General features: G+C 45.9%; 1 protein-coding gene across 3 annotated transcripts; it reads left to right on the plus strand.

Moving 5' to 3' along the window:
• Positions 1 to 32: 32 nt before the first annotated feature.
• Positions 33 to 5277, plus strand: TUBD1 (tubulin delta 1). Of its 3 annotated transcripts, XM_009094809.4 has the most exons (9): positions 33 to 110; positions 853 to 1047; positions 1307 to 1454; positions 1633 to 1849; positions 2360 to 2591; positions 3255 to 3419; positions 4080 to 4211; positions 4688 to 4871; positions 4961 to 5277. In XM_009094809.4, the coding sequence occupies exons 2-9, from the start codon at positions 876 to 878 to the stop codon at positions 5061 to 5063; spliced, it is 1353 nt and encodes a 450-aa protein (XP_009093057.1). In that variant the 5' UTR covers positions 33 to 110; positions 853 to 875; the 3' UTR covers positions 5064 to 5277. The 3 variants fall into 3 exon arrangements, with proteins under 3 accessions (XP_009093057.1, XP_050837900.1, XP_018775030.1); XM_050981943.1 differs by lacking the exons at positions 1307 to 1454; positions 1633 to 1849; XM_018919485.3 differs by lacking the exons at positions 33 to 110; positions 1307 to 1454 and having other exon boundaries at positions 916 to 1047.
• The last annotated feature ends 9000 nt before the right edge of the window (positions 5278 to 14277 follow it).

Here is a 14277-nt window from a genome sequence, read left to right on the forward strand (position 1 = left end):
CGCCTTGAAGCCACCGCGGGCGGGAGCGGCCGGGCCGCCTGCCCGGAGCGCGCTGTGCGCATGCGCCAGGCGGGCGGTTCGAAGGCGCGGCGGGAGAAGGCGGGGATGAGGTGAGTCCTGAGGGAGCGCCGGGTACTGACCAGGGAACCGCACCGGCATCGGGACCCCGCGACGGGCTGTTCGGGAGAAAGGCTCGGGAATAAGCCTCGGGACCGAGGGGCGTGAGGGCAGGCAGCGCCGGGAACATGGCGGTGTTCCCTGAGGGGCAGACCGGGCCTGAGGGGGGTTCTGTGGGAATCGGGCACGGGAGGGTCGGTGTCGAACGCTTTGGACATGAGCCTTTCCTGACAATAATTCAGATATTTATTTATTTCCTGCGTGAGGGGTGACTCGGTCTCCCAGTGACATCCGGCTGGAATCGGCCGGGAATGGCAGCGAGCTCGTACCTGCCTGCAGAACGCCTCACAGGCACGGCTGGGATGGCAGCGAGGAACAGCAGCCCAGAATAAGTTTTTTAGAAAATTACCTTTTTTAAGTGAAGGAATAGAAAAGTGAGAAAGCAGGGCTGCTGTCAAATGCTGAGTGGGGAAAAATGTCAAACCATACCAGGATGGAGTCAAACAGTTTTCTCTGTGTGGTGGAAACAAGGGGAATTCTGCAGGGAATCCTTTTGTCACCTCAGCAGACTGTGGCATCAGGCCTGGTGCAGTTCTCAACTGGAAAATAGCTACATTTTTGAACTGGCTTAAGTTTTCCAATTTTGCATCCTAGTCCTGTAACTCGTGAGTTATAATTACTTGTACCCATCCTGCTTTACCAAGCAAAAGTGAGAAAAATAATTTTATTTTTCAGGCTTAAATACCAAGTGAATAAGGATGTCAATTGTCACAGTGCAGCTTGGGCAGTGTGGGAACCAAATTGGGCACGAGGTGTTCAGTGCTCTCTGCAGTGACATCCGTGGCACCCACGGGCTGTGCTCCAAAAATGAGAACCAATCCTACCAAGATTCCTGCAAGGAACGGTTCTTCTGTGAGGAGGAATCTGCAGGTACAGCTTTAAAGGGCTTTTTTTCCCCTCTCAGGGTCTGATTTCATCCCACAGAAACATCAAATGGTTTATTTCATGAAAGATCTGTGCTCTCTGGTTTTGGCACAATAAAAGGTTCAGCAGAAATCAGGGCATGGCCTGATCCTGTCTACTATTAAGAGTGGTAGGAATCCCCTTGGGACACTGTACCCATCCAAGCCCATCCATCCCACCTGGATAATCAGCACATTTCCCCAATTCTGTTCTCCTCCCTGTGCAGTGCCTGTTGCCCGGGCTGTGCTTGTTGACATGGAGCCCAAAGTGATCAGCCAGGCCTTATCCATGGCTGCCAGCTCTGGCCACTGGAGGTACAGCAGCCACTCACACTTCTGCCAGAAGCAAGGATCTGGGAACAACTGGGCCAACGGGTAGGAACAGCTGCCTCAGGCTTCCCTGGGGGAGTTCTGGAGGCTGATGAGCTGCTTGGACTCCCCAGGATGGTGATGCAGCAGCTGTGGCATTTACAGTAAAATTTGCTTTATGAATAACTTCACCTTTCTGCTTTTATTTTGATGCCCTGTCTTGCTGTTTTGTGTTACCCCGCAGTTACTGTGTTCATGGGCCCAGACACAAAGAAGCAATCATGAACCTGGTGCAGAAGGAAGCAGAGAGATGTGACAGACTGGGGGGATTTTTCACCATCATGAGCATGGCTGGGGGCACAGGATCAGGCCTGGGAGCATTTGTGACCCAGTGTTTGAGAGATGCTTTTCCTACCTCCTTCATACTCAACCATGTCATCTGGCCCTATGGCACTGGGGAGGTGAATGTCATGTTGCCTTTTAATACATAATAACAGTTTACATAGAATTTATAGGTTTATAATCCCTGGTTACTTTTAAACAAAATATCTACAGCAGAAATAAACCAAAAAATGGGTCTATTTTACACTGAAAAAGTTCAAGTGACCCAGTATGACAGCTAAAGAATTTTTACCAAAAATTTCCTCTTGATAATTTAATTGCTGAAGTGCTGCAGATTCACAAGAAGCCAACTAGAAATCTCCTGATCTGCTCTTATCTCAGCATTGTAATCAGTTCCCAGGCAGATCTGGTTCCAGCATGTTTGTATGGAGAGAGATGGATAACCTGATTTTCACAGGTCTTGCCCTCTTTCCATGAAAAGGCTGTGACCTCATTCTGCACTCTGGCAAAGAAAATGAATCACTTCCTAAATCATAACTGAGGAAACAGCAGGAGCCAGGGGATTACAAACTAAAAGGAGATTAAATTGTTTGATTCTTCTTTGTGTGTGTTGTTTTGTTTGCTTCCAGGTCATTGTTCAAAACTACAACTCTGTTTTGACTCTGTCACATCTGTACCACTCATCAGATGCCCTTCTTGTCCATGAGAATGATGTCATCCACAAGATCTGTGCCCAGCTGATGAACATCAAACAGATTTCCTTCAGGGATGTCAATCAAGTCATTGCTCACCAGCTGGGCAGCGTTTTCCAGCCCACTCACCCAGCAGGAGGGGGCTCAGGCTACAGCAGAAACCCATTAGGTACCAAAGGCAGCAGCCACACACCTCTCTGGGCTCAGCTCAGCTGGGAACTGAAGTGCTCCACTCTCCTTGCTCAAGTGTTTGGATACATCCCAAGTTTTAGGACAGGAAAAGAAGTTCAGTCCCAATGTTGTAGCAGAGTCAAAAATAGATCCTCAACTTCTAGTTTAATTCTTTACCAAAAAACCCGTTTCTCCTTTTTCAAGTGATCACAGACACCCATGTTTACATTTCAGAGGAAATTTGCTTAGGGCAGTAATTCTAGACTGAGTTTCACATTTCACTTTGGGTTATAAGTTTGTATGAGCTGAAATAAACTGAGAGTTTTGAGTTTTGCTCAGGCAGAAGAGGTGAGCAGACAACTGGGTAGCAACATGCAGCAGAATGATCTTTGTACCTTGAAAGAATTAGAGAAAGTTGCCCATATTGCTTGTAAAATTAAACTTCCACATCCACCTGGAGTGCAGAGAGAGTCCTGGAGATTTTGACCTAAACTGTAAAATAAAAACTACTAACTAAAAGCTACAGAACTCAGTAACACACAGCAAGTTTGCATGGCTTTGAAATTGCTAAATCTCTGAGCATTCCTCACTCTCCTCCCATTTTAGCTGCCCTGTGCAATGTCTTTGTCAAGCATGAGCAGCTGTTGATTTCTCCTTCCAGGAGATCTAATGGAGACGTTGGTCCCACACCCCGAGTTCAGGATGCTGGGCCTGAGGAACATCCCCCAGATGCCTGAGAGCTCCCTGCCTTACAGCACCTTCAGCTGGCCCGGCCTCCTCAAACACCTCAGGCAGATGCTCATTGCTAATGCTCAAATGGAGGAAGGTAAGCAATCCCCAGTCCTTCCCTCTCCATCACTCTCTAATCGCTCAGTAGTGCAGGTGCAATAAAGCTGGGTGTTTTGTAGAGTTCAGAAAGAAGCTGCTGCCCTCAGCAGGAATTTGCCCCCACAAAAGCAGCTGCTTCTTTCACCATTCCCTCAGCTGCCACAGCAGCTCCCAGATTGCTCCTGCTCTGCTTCCAGACATCTCAGTTAATTATAACTATTGGAAATATACAAACCAAACTGACAGTCTCAATTTACATAACTCATTTGGAACATTCCTTGGATGATGAGCTCTGCTTTTTCTTTTTACACCTTCTATGCATAAAAATCAGGCTCAGCTCTCCCATGTAATTTACATGGAGAATTCATTACAGCTTCCAGTTATGCAAGGAACGGGCTGGAGGCTTGCTAAGTATAGAAACAGGTATCCATTTTCTTTGGCAGAGTCACTGCCAGGCAAACCCTGCTGGATTAGCAGTGTTCTCTGGGAACTGTGTGATTGCTGCTTCATCTCTGGGAATTGTGTGATTGCTGCTTCATTCACGTGCAGCAGCTACAAACTCCAGTGTGGCCTCAGTTTGGGGCACAGTGACAGTTCCCATCTGCATCTCCACAAAACATTAACTTGCTTTTCCATCTCTTTTTCCCAAATCCCAAAGGCATTGATTGGCAAGTACGACCACCACAGCCAGGCTCCTCCATCCCCTCCACAAACAAACCCCTGCACTTCAACACTTCCATTGCCAACCTGCTGATCCTGAGAGGAAAAGATGTGCACAGCGTGGACGTGGGTAAGGGAGGAGCACAGCACCTCGGGGTCTGGTTTCACATCTCACTGCTGGCTTTGCAACCAGACCTGATGAAGTGGAAACATCCCAAGACCACACATTTGACTTCTAAAGTTGATATTCTCTCTAGAAACATTTTGCTGTCTCATTGCTTAGGGCTGTTGTGTTTTACTTCTGAGTTTCCTGAAGCACTTTAGGAAAAGAGGAAGAGACTCAAGTCTGTATATCTGGAATTCTTGGCTATAATATCTGAAAATAAATGTAGCTGTTTCTGGAGTGGTGAGCATTGCTGGCAGCTGAAGTATCCACACCAGTTTGCTTCTAGATAATCTAAGGAATCTGTTTAAAAGTTGTATTTTCAGCAGGCTGCCCACTCTGCAGATATTTTCCCAGGCCTGAACTGATCTGACAGCATTGATTAGGCCATGCAGGGATCAGGTGTGGGCTTTGTCCAAAGGGCTGTCCTGTTTCTGCTGCAGGAAGTTTCCAAGATCCCTCATTATACACATCGTGGCTGAACCCTCAGGATGCTTTCAATGCATGGAAAACTCCCAGAGCATTTAACAAGTATGAAAAGTCTGCTGCTTTGGTCAGCAACAGCCAGTTCCTGCTGAAACCTCTTGACAGCATCGTAGGAAAAGCTTGGAATATGTTTGCTTCCAAGTAAGTGAAAATAATCATGCTGATGTTTCACTAATAATTACCAATATCTTCACTGATTTCTAAAGTCTGACCCATTCTTCAACACACAGAGCTTACCTTCACCAGTACACAAAGTTTGGAATCCAAGAGGAAGATTTCCTGGACTGCTTCACAACCCTGGAACAAGTTATCTCCAGTTACACCAATCTGTGATTCATTTCCTTGTTATGAGGGTCTGATATAGAGATTTTCTGAAAGAACCAAGCTGGAAAACCTTCCATTAACTCCCTGAAGTATGTAAATTATTGACTGGGGTTATTTTTCAGTCTTAGGAGCAAAATGTGTGTGTGTGTGTGAATAGCAAGAACTGAATATAATCATATGATTCTTATTTAATATATCTAATAAATACCAATTTTTCAATACATTTGCTATACACTAGCTCTATCCTTATCCGACCATTTCACTAAGCAAAACTACAACTCCTGTTTTTCTCCAAGTTATAAGTTAATTAACTTGTTAATTATTTAAACATATTTGCAATGGGGATGACAAGTAGATTACAGATAGAAGAACTTATAATTTGACATCATAAATACATTTTCTCATTTCCAAAGCTAATTTAAGGACTTGGCTCCTTTTTGCACAAGTTTTACCACGACCACAGGGTGGTGCCCTGGGAAGCTGCAGCTCCCTCCTGGCAGGAGAAGGGATGGAATGACTTGGGAAGGCACCCACTGAATTAAATTAATAAAAGAGTGCAGTAGAATTAAAGATTACCTTGTAACACTGAGCTCTCTTCTGCCTCAGTCAGCTCTTTATTAATGGTAGGGAGAGCTTTGGGAATTCTTGCCAATCCCCCCCTGTTCTCCCACAGAAAGAACCCCACAGGCCAAAAATTCAAAGAGTTCAATCAGTTTCAAGGAGTTTTTCCTTGACAAATGGACAAATTTCACAGTGCACCTTCAGGTTCTAGTGCCATTTCATTCAAAAGATGGCAGCTCACAGCTGGGGCCTGCTCTGGTCAAAGGGGATTTTCTGCTGTTTCTGCCACTTTCAACCATTGTCTAATTTGGGTATTTTCACAGAAGAAACTGCAGGAAAGATTGCACAAGAAGGTCAGACAAACAGCACAGGCAATTGGAGTTTGCAGGAACAAAGGGTCAGGAAAGGAGACCATGGTGAGCTTCTCCCTCCTCCAAAAGGCACAGGATGTTCAGCAACACAGAAATAAACTCCCCTGGTGCTTTCACCAGATCACAAACAGAATTTCCAGAATGAGAATAGGTAACTCCATGAAAAACTGGCCAAGTCCCAGGAATCCTTTTCCTTCTCACTTCACAGAACAGGTAAAAGAGTTTTTCAAAAGGCTAAGGACAGTAAGTGCCCTGAGAAACAAGGAAGAGAGCAGTGGGTCACTGTAGTGCTGTAGCAATAAATAACTTTATTGCAGAAATAACCTCATGTTATCTCTGTGTTCATAATCTGAGCATGAGGCAAGCACAGCAGGTGCTCAGTGAACCTGTGAATGATACAGAACCATATTTGTTATTTATTTATGGCACTTCAGGCTAATGGAGGAGGATATTTGGTCTTTATTGTTTGTTTGATGGCAGAATTTGTGCCACGTCAGGAAACGGCACACGGGTAAAATGTCTGACTCCAAAGCAAAAATTCAAATTTTAGCTGCTGTAACCCCTCACTGCTCTGGAGCAGGGGCTGACAGGAATTGTTTTAGGCTTCTCTAAGCTTCTTCCTGTGAATGTTTTTCAGTTCTGAAATTCTCACACCCTTTCCCAAACTCAGCCTTCACTTTTTTTTGATCTATGATGGGATTCCTTTATTTTTTCCCCAGGATGTGGAGAGGGTCAGAGTGACAGGAAGTGAACAGCCACTATCAAACAGTCATCACCTGCAATGACATTAAACAGTGGAGGAGTAATTCTCTATGTAATTAATAAAATTAATTATGTAAATAGAGCCTGAAGAAGGCCCTTATTTCATTAACAATTGCAATTAAGAGGTAGATCAAAGGGCAGCACAAGCCAATGGCTCAGAGCCAGGAACAGCAGAATCAGTGGCCTTGACCCTGCTCGCTGTAGGCAGAGTCCCCACAGGATGTCCATAAACCCAGAACAATGCTCCAAACCTCACTATTGTTTGTTGGAACGGACAGGTGCAGCTCACTTGGAAGTTGATTCAAGAACTCCAACTATAGCAGACGGTTCATGAACAGGAGAACATTTATTTGACCACAAAAAACCCCCAAAAACAAAAAAACAAACAAACCCAAAACAAACCCTACCCCCCAAAAAACAACCCACAAACAAAGCAAAATAAAACCCACCAAAATCAAAAATAACCTTTAAAAATCTAAAATGTTTTAAACACAGTAAGTGTTTGGCAATGTAGTTAGAAATTATTTCTTTGGGCATAATATTGGTGTTTTTAAGGTTAGACTCAGTACCAGCACAGGAAGGATGGAAATATGGAAGAGAAAAAAATCTGTGGTTCCCACAGCAACCAGGGTTTAATACATGAAAAGAGGAAATTATATTCAAATTACCAGCTGAAACACTAAGGTACAAAAGAATGAATAATTCACTTCTTTCTGCATTTGCTAATAAATTTAGTATGGATAAATATTATTAAATGAGAGCCCAAACATCTTAAAGGAAAGAGGACTGAGTGTACTTTAAAGAAATCTGCTTTTTGCTGGACTCCACTTTAAAAACTGCCCAAGAGGAATCAGGAAAGTGATTCACGGGTCCGATATAGCACAAAAAACTTCCAAAAGGAACCGAGCTGCTGCCTTTCCTCAAGGGCAGCCCAGACAGAGCTTTTCCAAAACAGCAAATTCCAGCGGAGCTTCCTGCTCCAGCCCTGCCCGCGCACCCGGGCGGGTTCCACGGCCTGGAAGTGGAGCTGATAATCCCCAGTTTGAACCGTGGGGCCTTTCCGGCCCTTCAGCCCAAGCGGGGCTCACAATGGTCCCTCCTGAGCCCCGCGGTGGGAAGGAATCCTGGCCCTGCAGGCCGGGCCACTTCCCTCGCCCGGCTGGGGCAGGACTCAGCCCCCGCCCGGCACAGCACAACCCTGCTTAACCCTTTCCAGCAGCTGCGAGAGAGAAATTCCTGCCAGCCACAGGGAAAAGGTGGAAACGGCCCCGGAGAAGAGACTGGAGAAGCTGCTCATCAGGAAATCAAGGAATTTCTAGAGTAAAGGTGTTCCATGATAAAGAGCATGGAAGAAATGTAAATTTTAACCCCATGTTCATACAAGCCTGAGATATCAAACAGTGGCTCCTAAGAGAGTCACACTTATCTGTGTGAATTAGGTGCTAGAAACCTTCTTGTCTTAAAACCAAACTTAAAAATCTCAAATGTTACACTGTAAGATAGAAAAATTAGTAAACTGAGGGTGTTCTCTAGGCCAAAACTCATTTTTTAAAAGTAAAACATTAAGTGGAGAAACTAAAATAAGCCACTGGTTAACCAAAAAAAAAAAAAAAAAAAAAAAGACATAAAATATTTCTTGAGCTTTTGTTTCACGGTTGTGTGAGGAGAAATGAGCCCCGTGCTGGATTTGCACTGAAATGGGTACATTCTGCTAAAATGATTATTGTACATATTTGGTTACATGGACACTGTCATGTTTATTTAAGGCTCACAAAAATGCACTTCAGTTGCCTGAGATGGTGTAAGTGTGGGCAGGATTGGATTTGAGCTTGTGCCCAGCAGTGCCCGAGATGTACCAGATAATTATGTACCAGATAATTTACAGGATCACGGATGGGAAGTGGCCCCGACCCACTGAAGGTGGAATCAAATCCTGCCTGGTCTGGGCTGGCAAGGGCAGCTGTGGCTGCTCCCTCAACCTCCTCAGTGAGGCTGCTGGGAGCTGGGCTCATTCCCAGCTCCTGCTTCCCACATGGCCTGGAACCATCCTGAGTTCAAGGATCCATCTTTCCAAGGAGGGGCTTGCTGCTGCTGGCCTGTCCTGCTGCCACTTGCAAAGAAAACTCTGGGAAGTTCCCTCCCCACCCCACTTTGGGCAATTCCAGCCTGTGTAAGCTGACTGGGGGTCACTGGAGTCAGGAATTGTGTTTATGGAGTGATTTGGAGTTGTGAATCTTTCCTTTACAGGCTGAATTTTGGTGAAGAAACCAAATGCAACTGATAAAACAATCAAAACCATAAATATGGCAATGAAAGACCAAAAATCCAATTAATACTCTGCTCCCAAGAAGAAAGCTTCCATTACGCCCCACCAGCCACTAGCTCAGAGTTTCACTATTTTCCTCTCTAACGATTTAGTCAGGCTCCCCCTCAAACCCAGTATTTTCACATAAGAAACAGACACAAACCTGATGTGTGCTGTGGAAGGAGAGCTCACACTTCAGTGACAGCAGGAAGGAAACCTCAGCACGTGGGCTCCTGTTCCAGCTGAACAAACCTGCAGGGAACAGGCTTGAACTTGGCCCAAAATGGCTCCACACAGGGCAGAGAGGGCTCCCAGGCCCGAGGGAGGGGACAGCAGTGACACTTTCAAGCAAGGGCTCTCAGGCTCTGCCAAACAACACTTCAGCCTTTCCTTTCTCACTGAACTGGAAGGATCTCTCAGTCGCAGCTGGAATCTATTGCCAGAGATTGCCTCACTTCCCCACAAACACCTGGCTCCTCCTGGGCAGCCACGAGGCTCCAGGGCTGCCCTGGGCTCTGCCACAGGCAGAGGAGGGAGAGACACTTTGTACAGGAGTTAAAAGGAGGCAACAGATTTAAAATCACCACTTGCAGTAGCAAAATACTGCTTTGCAAATGGTTTTGGCATCCATTAGTTGGAAGTGAAGTAAATACAGGCTTCAGGCATCTTAAAAGTTTCTTCCTTACTGCTCCCCACCTCGAGCCTTACACAACAGCCAGGAATGCACTCGTGTGTCACAAGAGGTCAGCTGGGCTGAGGAGAGGGCTACAAATCCAGGAATCTGAGAAATGAACCGTTATGAAAATATCCTAAATATTAAGAGCTCTCCAGAAAGCAGCTGCAGCAAACCAGGCTCTGGGAGCAGTGAGGTTTCCAGCCAGCCCAGAGAGGTTTTGTGACCACAGTGGGATTTGCACGAGGTTGTAAATCTGAATGTTTTCTCTCTGAGACAGAGAAATGCTGAGCACAGAAACTTGTGTTAAACCATTAAAGGGTGGAAAAATCCTAATAACCTTTCTGAGGAAAGCCACAGTCCCTCAAAGTGTGAGCCTTGAACAAGGTATTGATGCTTTAATCAGCAGCAGCTCCTGCAAGAGAACTGCCAAGTTCTTTCCTGACAGCACAAAGAGGCACCACAAGGTCATTTCCTGATGCAAGAAACTTTGGGAAACGCATTGCTCTGGTAAGAGCTTCTTCCAGGTGATACCAGAGTCCCCAGCCAGTGCTGGCGGCCCAGAAGAGCCGTTTGCAGGAGCCGGGTGTGGCTGTTATCAGAGCAGGAACAATGCCCCGAGCTGCCACCGCTCCCTCTCGCCTTTCAGCAGGAAGGAGCCGCCGGTTTCCTCATTGCCACTGCCCGGGCAGCGCCGGGAACAGCCGAACAATGACCCGGGAGCCACTGCCCGGGGACACGGAAGATTCCACGAGCTCAGAGCTCCTCAAAGCAGCTCTGCTGAAAGGTGACCTTCGGTTTAATGCTAATGGAGTCGGCGCTCTTTGACTCAATTCAGGGACAATAATAATAATAAATTAATAAAACCTCAGCACAACAAAGGGCAGTGCTAAAGCAAATTAACCCCAAGCTGGGCTCATTTCCATTTGCACCTTTGTTCCACCACACCTGGACACCACCAGCACTGAAGGGCTGAGTGGCCTCCACAGCCTCTTCACTCATAATTCAAACACGGTAATAATCACCTTTTTTTGACCAAAATATCAGGTTTTTTCCTGATTTTTTTAACACATTCCAAGCAGTCACAGATTGCATGGCTCTCCCAGTTTGGAGAGGTGACATAACAGTGGTGAGTTTCTGCTTGAGCTCCTTCCCCTCCTGTGACAGCTGACCCAGGTTGTTCCAGCCTCTCCCTCTGCCAGAACAATGTTCTGCTGCCTTTCATGAGAGCTGAGTGGATGCATCAATAAACAAGTGAAATGTATGAAGAAATTCAGGCCAGCATCTCATGCCCTCCATTAGGCACTTGAAGTAGCAAAGCCACAGCAGGCTCAGAGTTTTTCCCCATAATCCTTCTAAAAATGACTTTGCAAGAGCACATGCCAACATGCACCTCCTGTCTGAATGCACCAGAGGGGTTCACAGGGGAGGGGACAGCTCCACTCCCTGTCCTGGGGTCACAGTGATCCAGCACTGATCCCTCACCTGCCCAGCAGGAGCTCCCACTCCACCAGCTGCTGCAGTCTGCTGAGAGCTGGGTGAGGTACTCACTGTTTTCTTACTGCTTTTCCTTCTACTCCAAAAAATCAACCAAATTTACAGTAAAAAAAAAAAAGCAGAATTTTTAATCTCAGAAGGGTCATTTCAATTACCTTATCTAGACTACATTCAGCCTTTTAACTGCTGATTACAAAGAATTTTTTAACCATGTGCTTCAAAGAAAACCAATTATTTTTACCTCCAAAGAACACACCCAAGCCCCACTATTCTTTACACTTGCCATTAGTTTTGTTCACTAATATTTATATTTCTGCTTAACAATCAGGGAAGCATCCAGAGTGTCTGCACTTAGCAGTGCCTGCAGTGAGAGGGAGGCAGATTCTAACAAATGAAACAATGAAGCCCAACAGCACAGCAGGGAAGGACTTTCTGGAACAGCACCAAGCCCCTGTCAAGGGTTAGTGACAAGGATCTTTCAGCAGGAACAGGCAGCTGGGGGAGCTGCCTGAACAGAACCAGGGTGACACTGGCAGGGCAGGGCTGAGGACAGGGAGCAGCAGCTTTCTGACTGCTCTGATGGATGGGAGGCTGCAACTGCACAGATCGACCTGACCTGGCTCGCTGTGACCTGAGCTCTGCCATCTCTCAGAGGGGGGGGGAGGCACAATCCTCAGGAAAACAGAGAGAGAACCCAGAGGAGGAGGAGCTGCAGCCCCACCTGACCTCGTTTCACAGATAATGAGACCAAAAAGAAAAATCTGTCCCATCAAAGTCATTAGTTGCTCTTACAGGGCTGTTACTTCAGTGTGATTTTCAGTCATTCCCAGAAAAAAAAGCAAGATACTTTATTTAGTGTCTGCCTGCACAAAACAGCAGCTAAAAATAGGGATTTGTGCCAAGATTGTTCCTCTTGCAAGAGCTCCCTTTGGATTTGTCCAACACACTGAACTGACTGCTTCCAATGTGGGATGAAGAGATGTACAACAAGAGGAAACTTTGGGTTAAGGAAGCAGAATCCATGTTTTCAGGTCAAATGCTAAAGGCTGATTCTCTCTGAAGGCACAAAATGCAACTGCTGAGTTATCTCCTGTGCTCACACTGGAGAACGTCTGGGACAGCAAATGTCACAGTGTTACCAAGAGTTCAATGCAGAGAATGGAAACAATCCAGCTGAAATAAACACTGGGAAACGTTATTTCTTTGTTTATTTAAGCAAACATAAAACTATCCATTGCAAATCTCATCAGGTTTGTGTCACTTTTCTTTCTATTATTATGGGGTTTTTTACCTTTTACCAAGTCTTATCTCCCAGACAGAAGCAGGTAGATTGATCACTTCCTTCTTTAAATAGTGTTAGAAAGCTTCAAAATAACAGCAGAGCTTATTGGAATGGACACATGGAAACACAAGCTGAAGAACAACAGATATATATATATATATATATATATTTTTCACACTATAAATATGTAAACATATTGAACCAAAAGTGGGGAAAAGTTTTCAGTTTTCCTTGTGGTTTTCCAGCAGAAAAGAGGCAGAATTATAAGGAGACCTCTAAAGCATTTAGGAATGTGCAGTTTATTGGCCCAGGCTCTAGGGAAAAGTTTTTTTTCTCTTTTAGTTATTGTTGCAGTGTCCTGATTCCAACCTGAGAACACACAGGGACCCCAGCACGGCATCAGTGCCATCCCCTCCCAGAAGTGTGAGAGGTTAATAAATACCTGTGTCCCCCAGGTGACAGATCTGGGGACCAAAAAGCTGCCACAAGGAGTGGGGAGAGCAGCCTAGGGCTGTCACCGATCCAGTGTCCCGAGTGATCCCTTACAAAGTGCAACACTGAGGGTCTGGAGGCTGGAAAGGTGAAGTTCCTAACACAGCTGTGGGGTTTGGAGTTGTACCAGAACAAGTTCTTGGTGACATTCCTGTCAAAGGCCATGTTCAGGACAAAAAATGGTAAATGTATTAAATACTGTTCACCTTTTACAAACCACCAGGAGCAGCTGAACAGCCTTTGTGCTCTGAACTCCCTCACACCAACAACTCCTGCTCTGGGACTGCAGACACTGGAACTGAACCTGTTGGAGCAGCCCCTGCAACCCCTCCCCACCTGCCTGGAGCTCCCAGCCAAGCCAAGAGAAAGGTGTACAAACCTCAGCCCCACCCAGGGGAGCTTCACCTTCACCTCTGTCCTGCAGGACTGGAGCTCACTGCCAGCCCAGGCACAGACAGATGTGCTGCTGCTGCTGCTGAATGGAAACAGCTGGGGATGGATGAGGAAGAGTCAGATGAGAGATACCAAAATGTCAGACAGCCTACCGACTGTTGTTGCCATGAGATCCAACAGTCAACATCAGTCTGATAAGCTATCCGACAGGATGGTACAGCCATGGCTCCAGCACAGCACAGCTCTCCAGCCTGCCTCACCTGGCCAAGGAGCAGCTCAGCTAAGCTGAGCTCCGGGCCACCTCCTGAGAATGCTCATGAGAAAGGCAAATTAATTCCTGGTGCTTACCCCCCTAGGATAAAAATGAAAAACAATTGTTCACAAGTGGTGAGAGCAACGCAGGTACAGCAGCAGTGGGACTGAGGCACTGAAGAGGGAAAAGAGCCATTTTAGTGTCAATTCTGTTCCTGGACATCTCAACTGGCACACGCTGATCATAACAAATCTGACTTGGAAAGCATGAGGGGAAAGGTTCTCTGCACCATTCCTGGGCAGACACAAAATCTGCTTTCAGCTGGAATCTGAACTCTTCCCCCTCTCTTCTCCTCCACTGCCCACAGTTCAGGGCTCAGGGGCAAACACCTGAGCAAAATTGAAGATAACCAATCTTGTTCTCTATTTCACCTACTTAAGCACTGACTGTGCTCCAAGCAAGGCACAGCCTTCCTTCCTCCCTTGGCTAAGCACAAAGTTCTGAAGAAAAAAGAACAAAAAAAGTACAAAACAAAAAAAGAACAAAGGGTTTGAGCACTATTAGTGCAGGAACATGCAGAGCATCCAAAAGTGAGAGAGGAAAAGAAACAGCTTAAAAAGACTGACACAAGAAA

Source organism: Serinus canaria, chromosome 19 (assembly GCF_022539315.1).
Source record: "Serinus canaria isolate serCan28SL12 chromosome 19, serCan2020, whole genome shotgun sequence".
Classification (NCBI taxonomy): domain Eukaryota; kingdom Metazoa; phylum Chordata; class Aves; order Passeriformes; family Fringillidae; genus Serinus; species Serinus canaria.

What these genes read in the sequence shown, in the direction of transcription:
- TUBD1 (XM_009094809.4), top strand. Translation starts at nt 876, where the DNA reads ATGTCAATTGTCACAGTGCAGCTTGGGCAGTGTGGGAACCAAATTGGG. An exon ending in CTGTGAGGAGGAATCTGCAG is followed by an intron (nt 1,048 to 1,306) that starts GTACAGCTTTAA and finishes CTCCCTGTGCAG; the next exon opens with TGCCTGTTGCCCGGGCTGTG. An exon ending in TAATGCTCAAATGGAGGAAG is followed by an intron (nt 3,420 to 4,079) that starts GTAAGCAATCCC and finishes CAAATCCCAAAG; the next exon opens with GCATTGATTGGCAAGTACGA.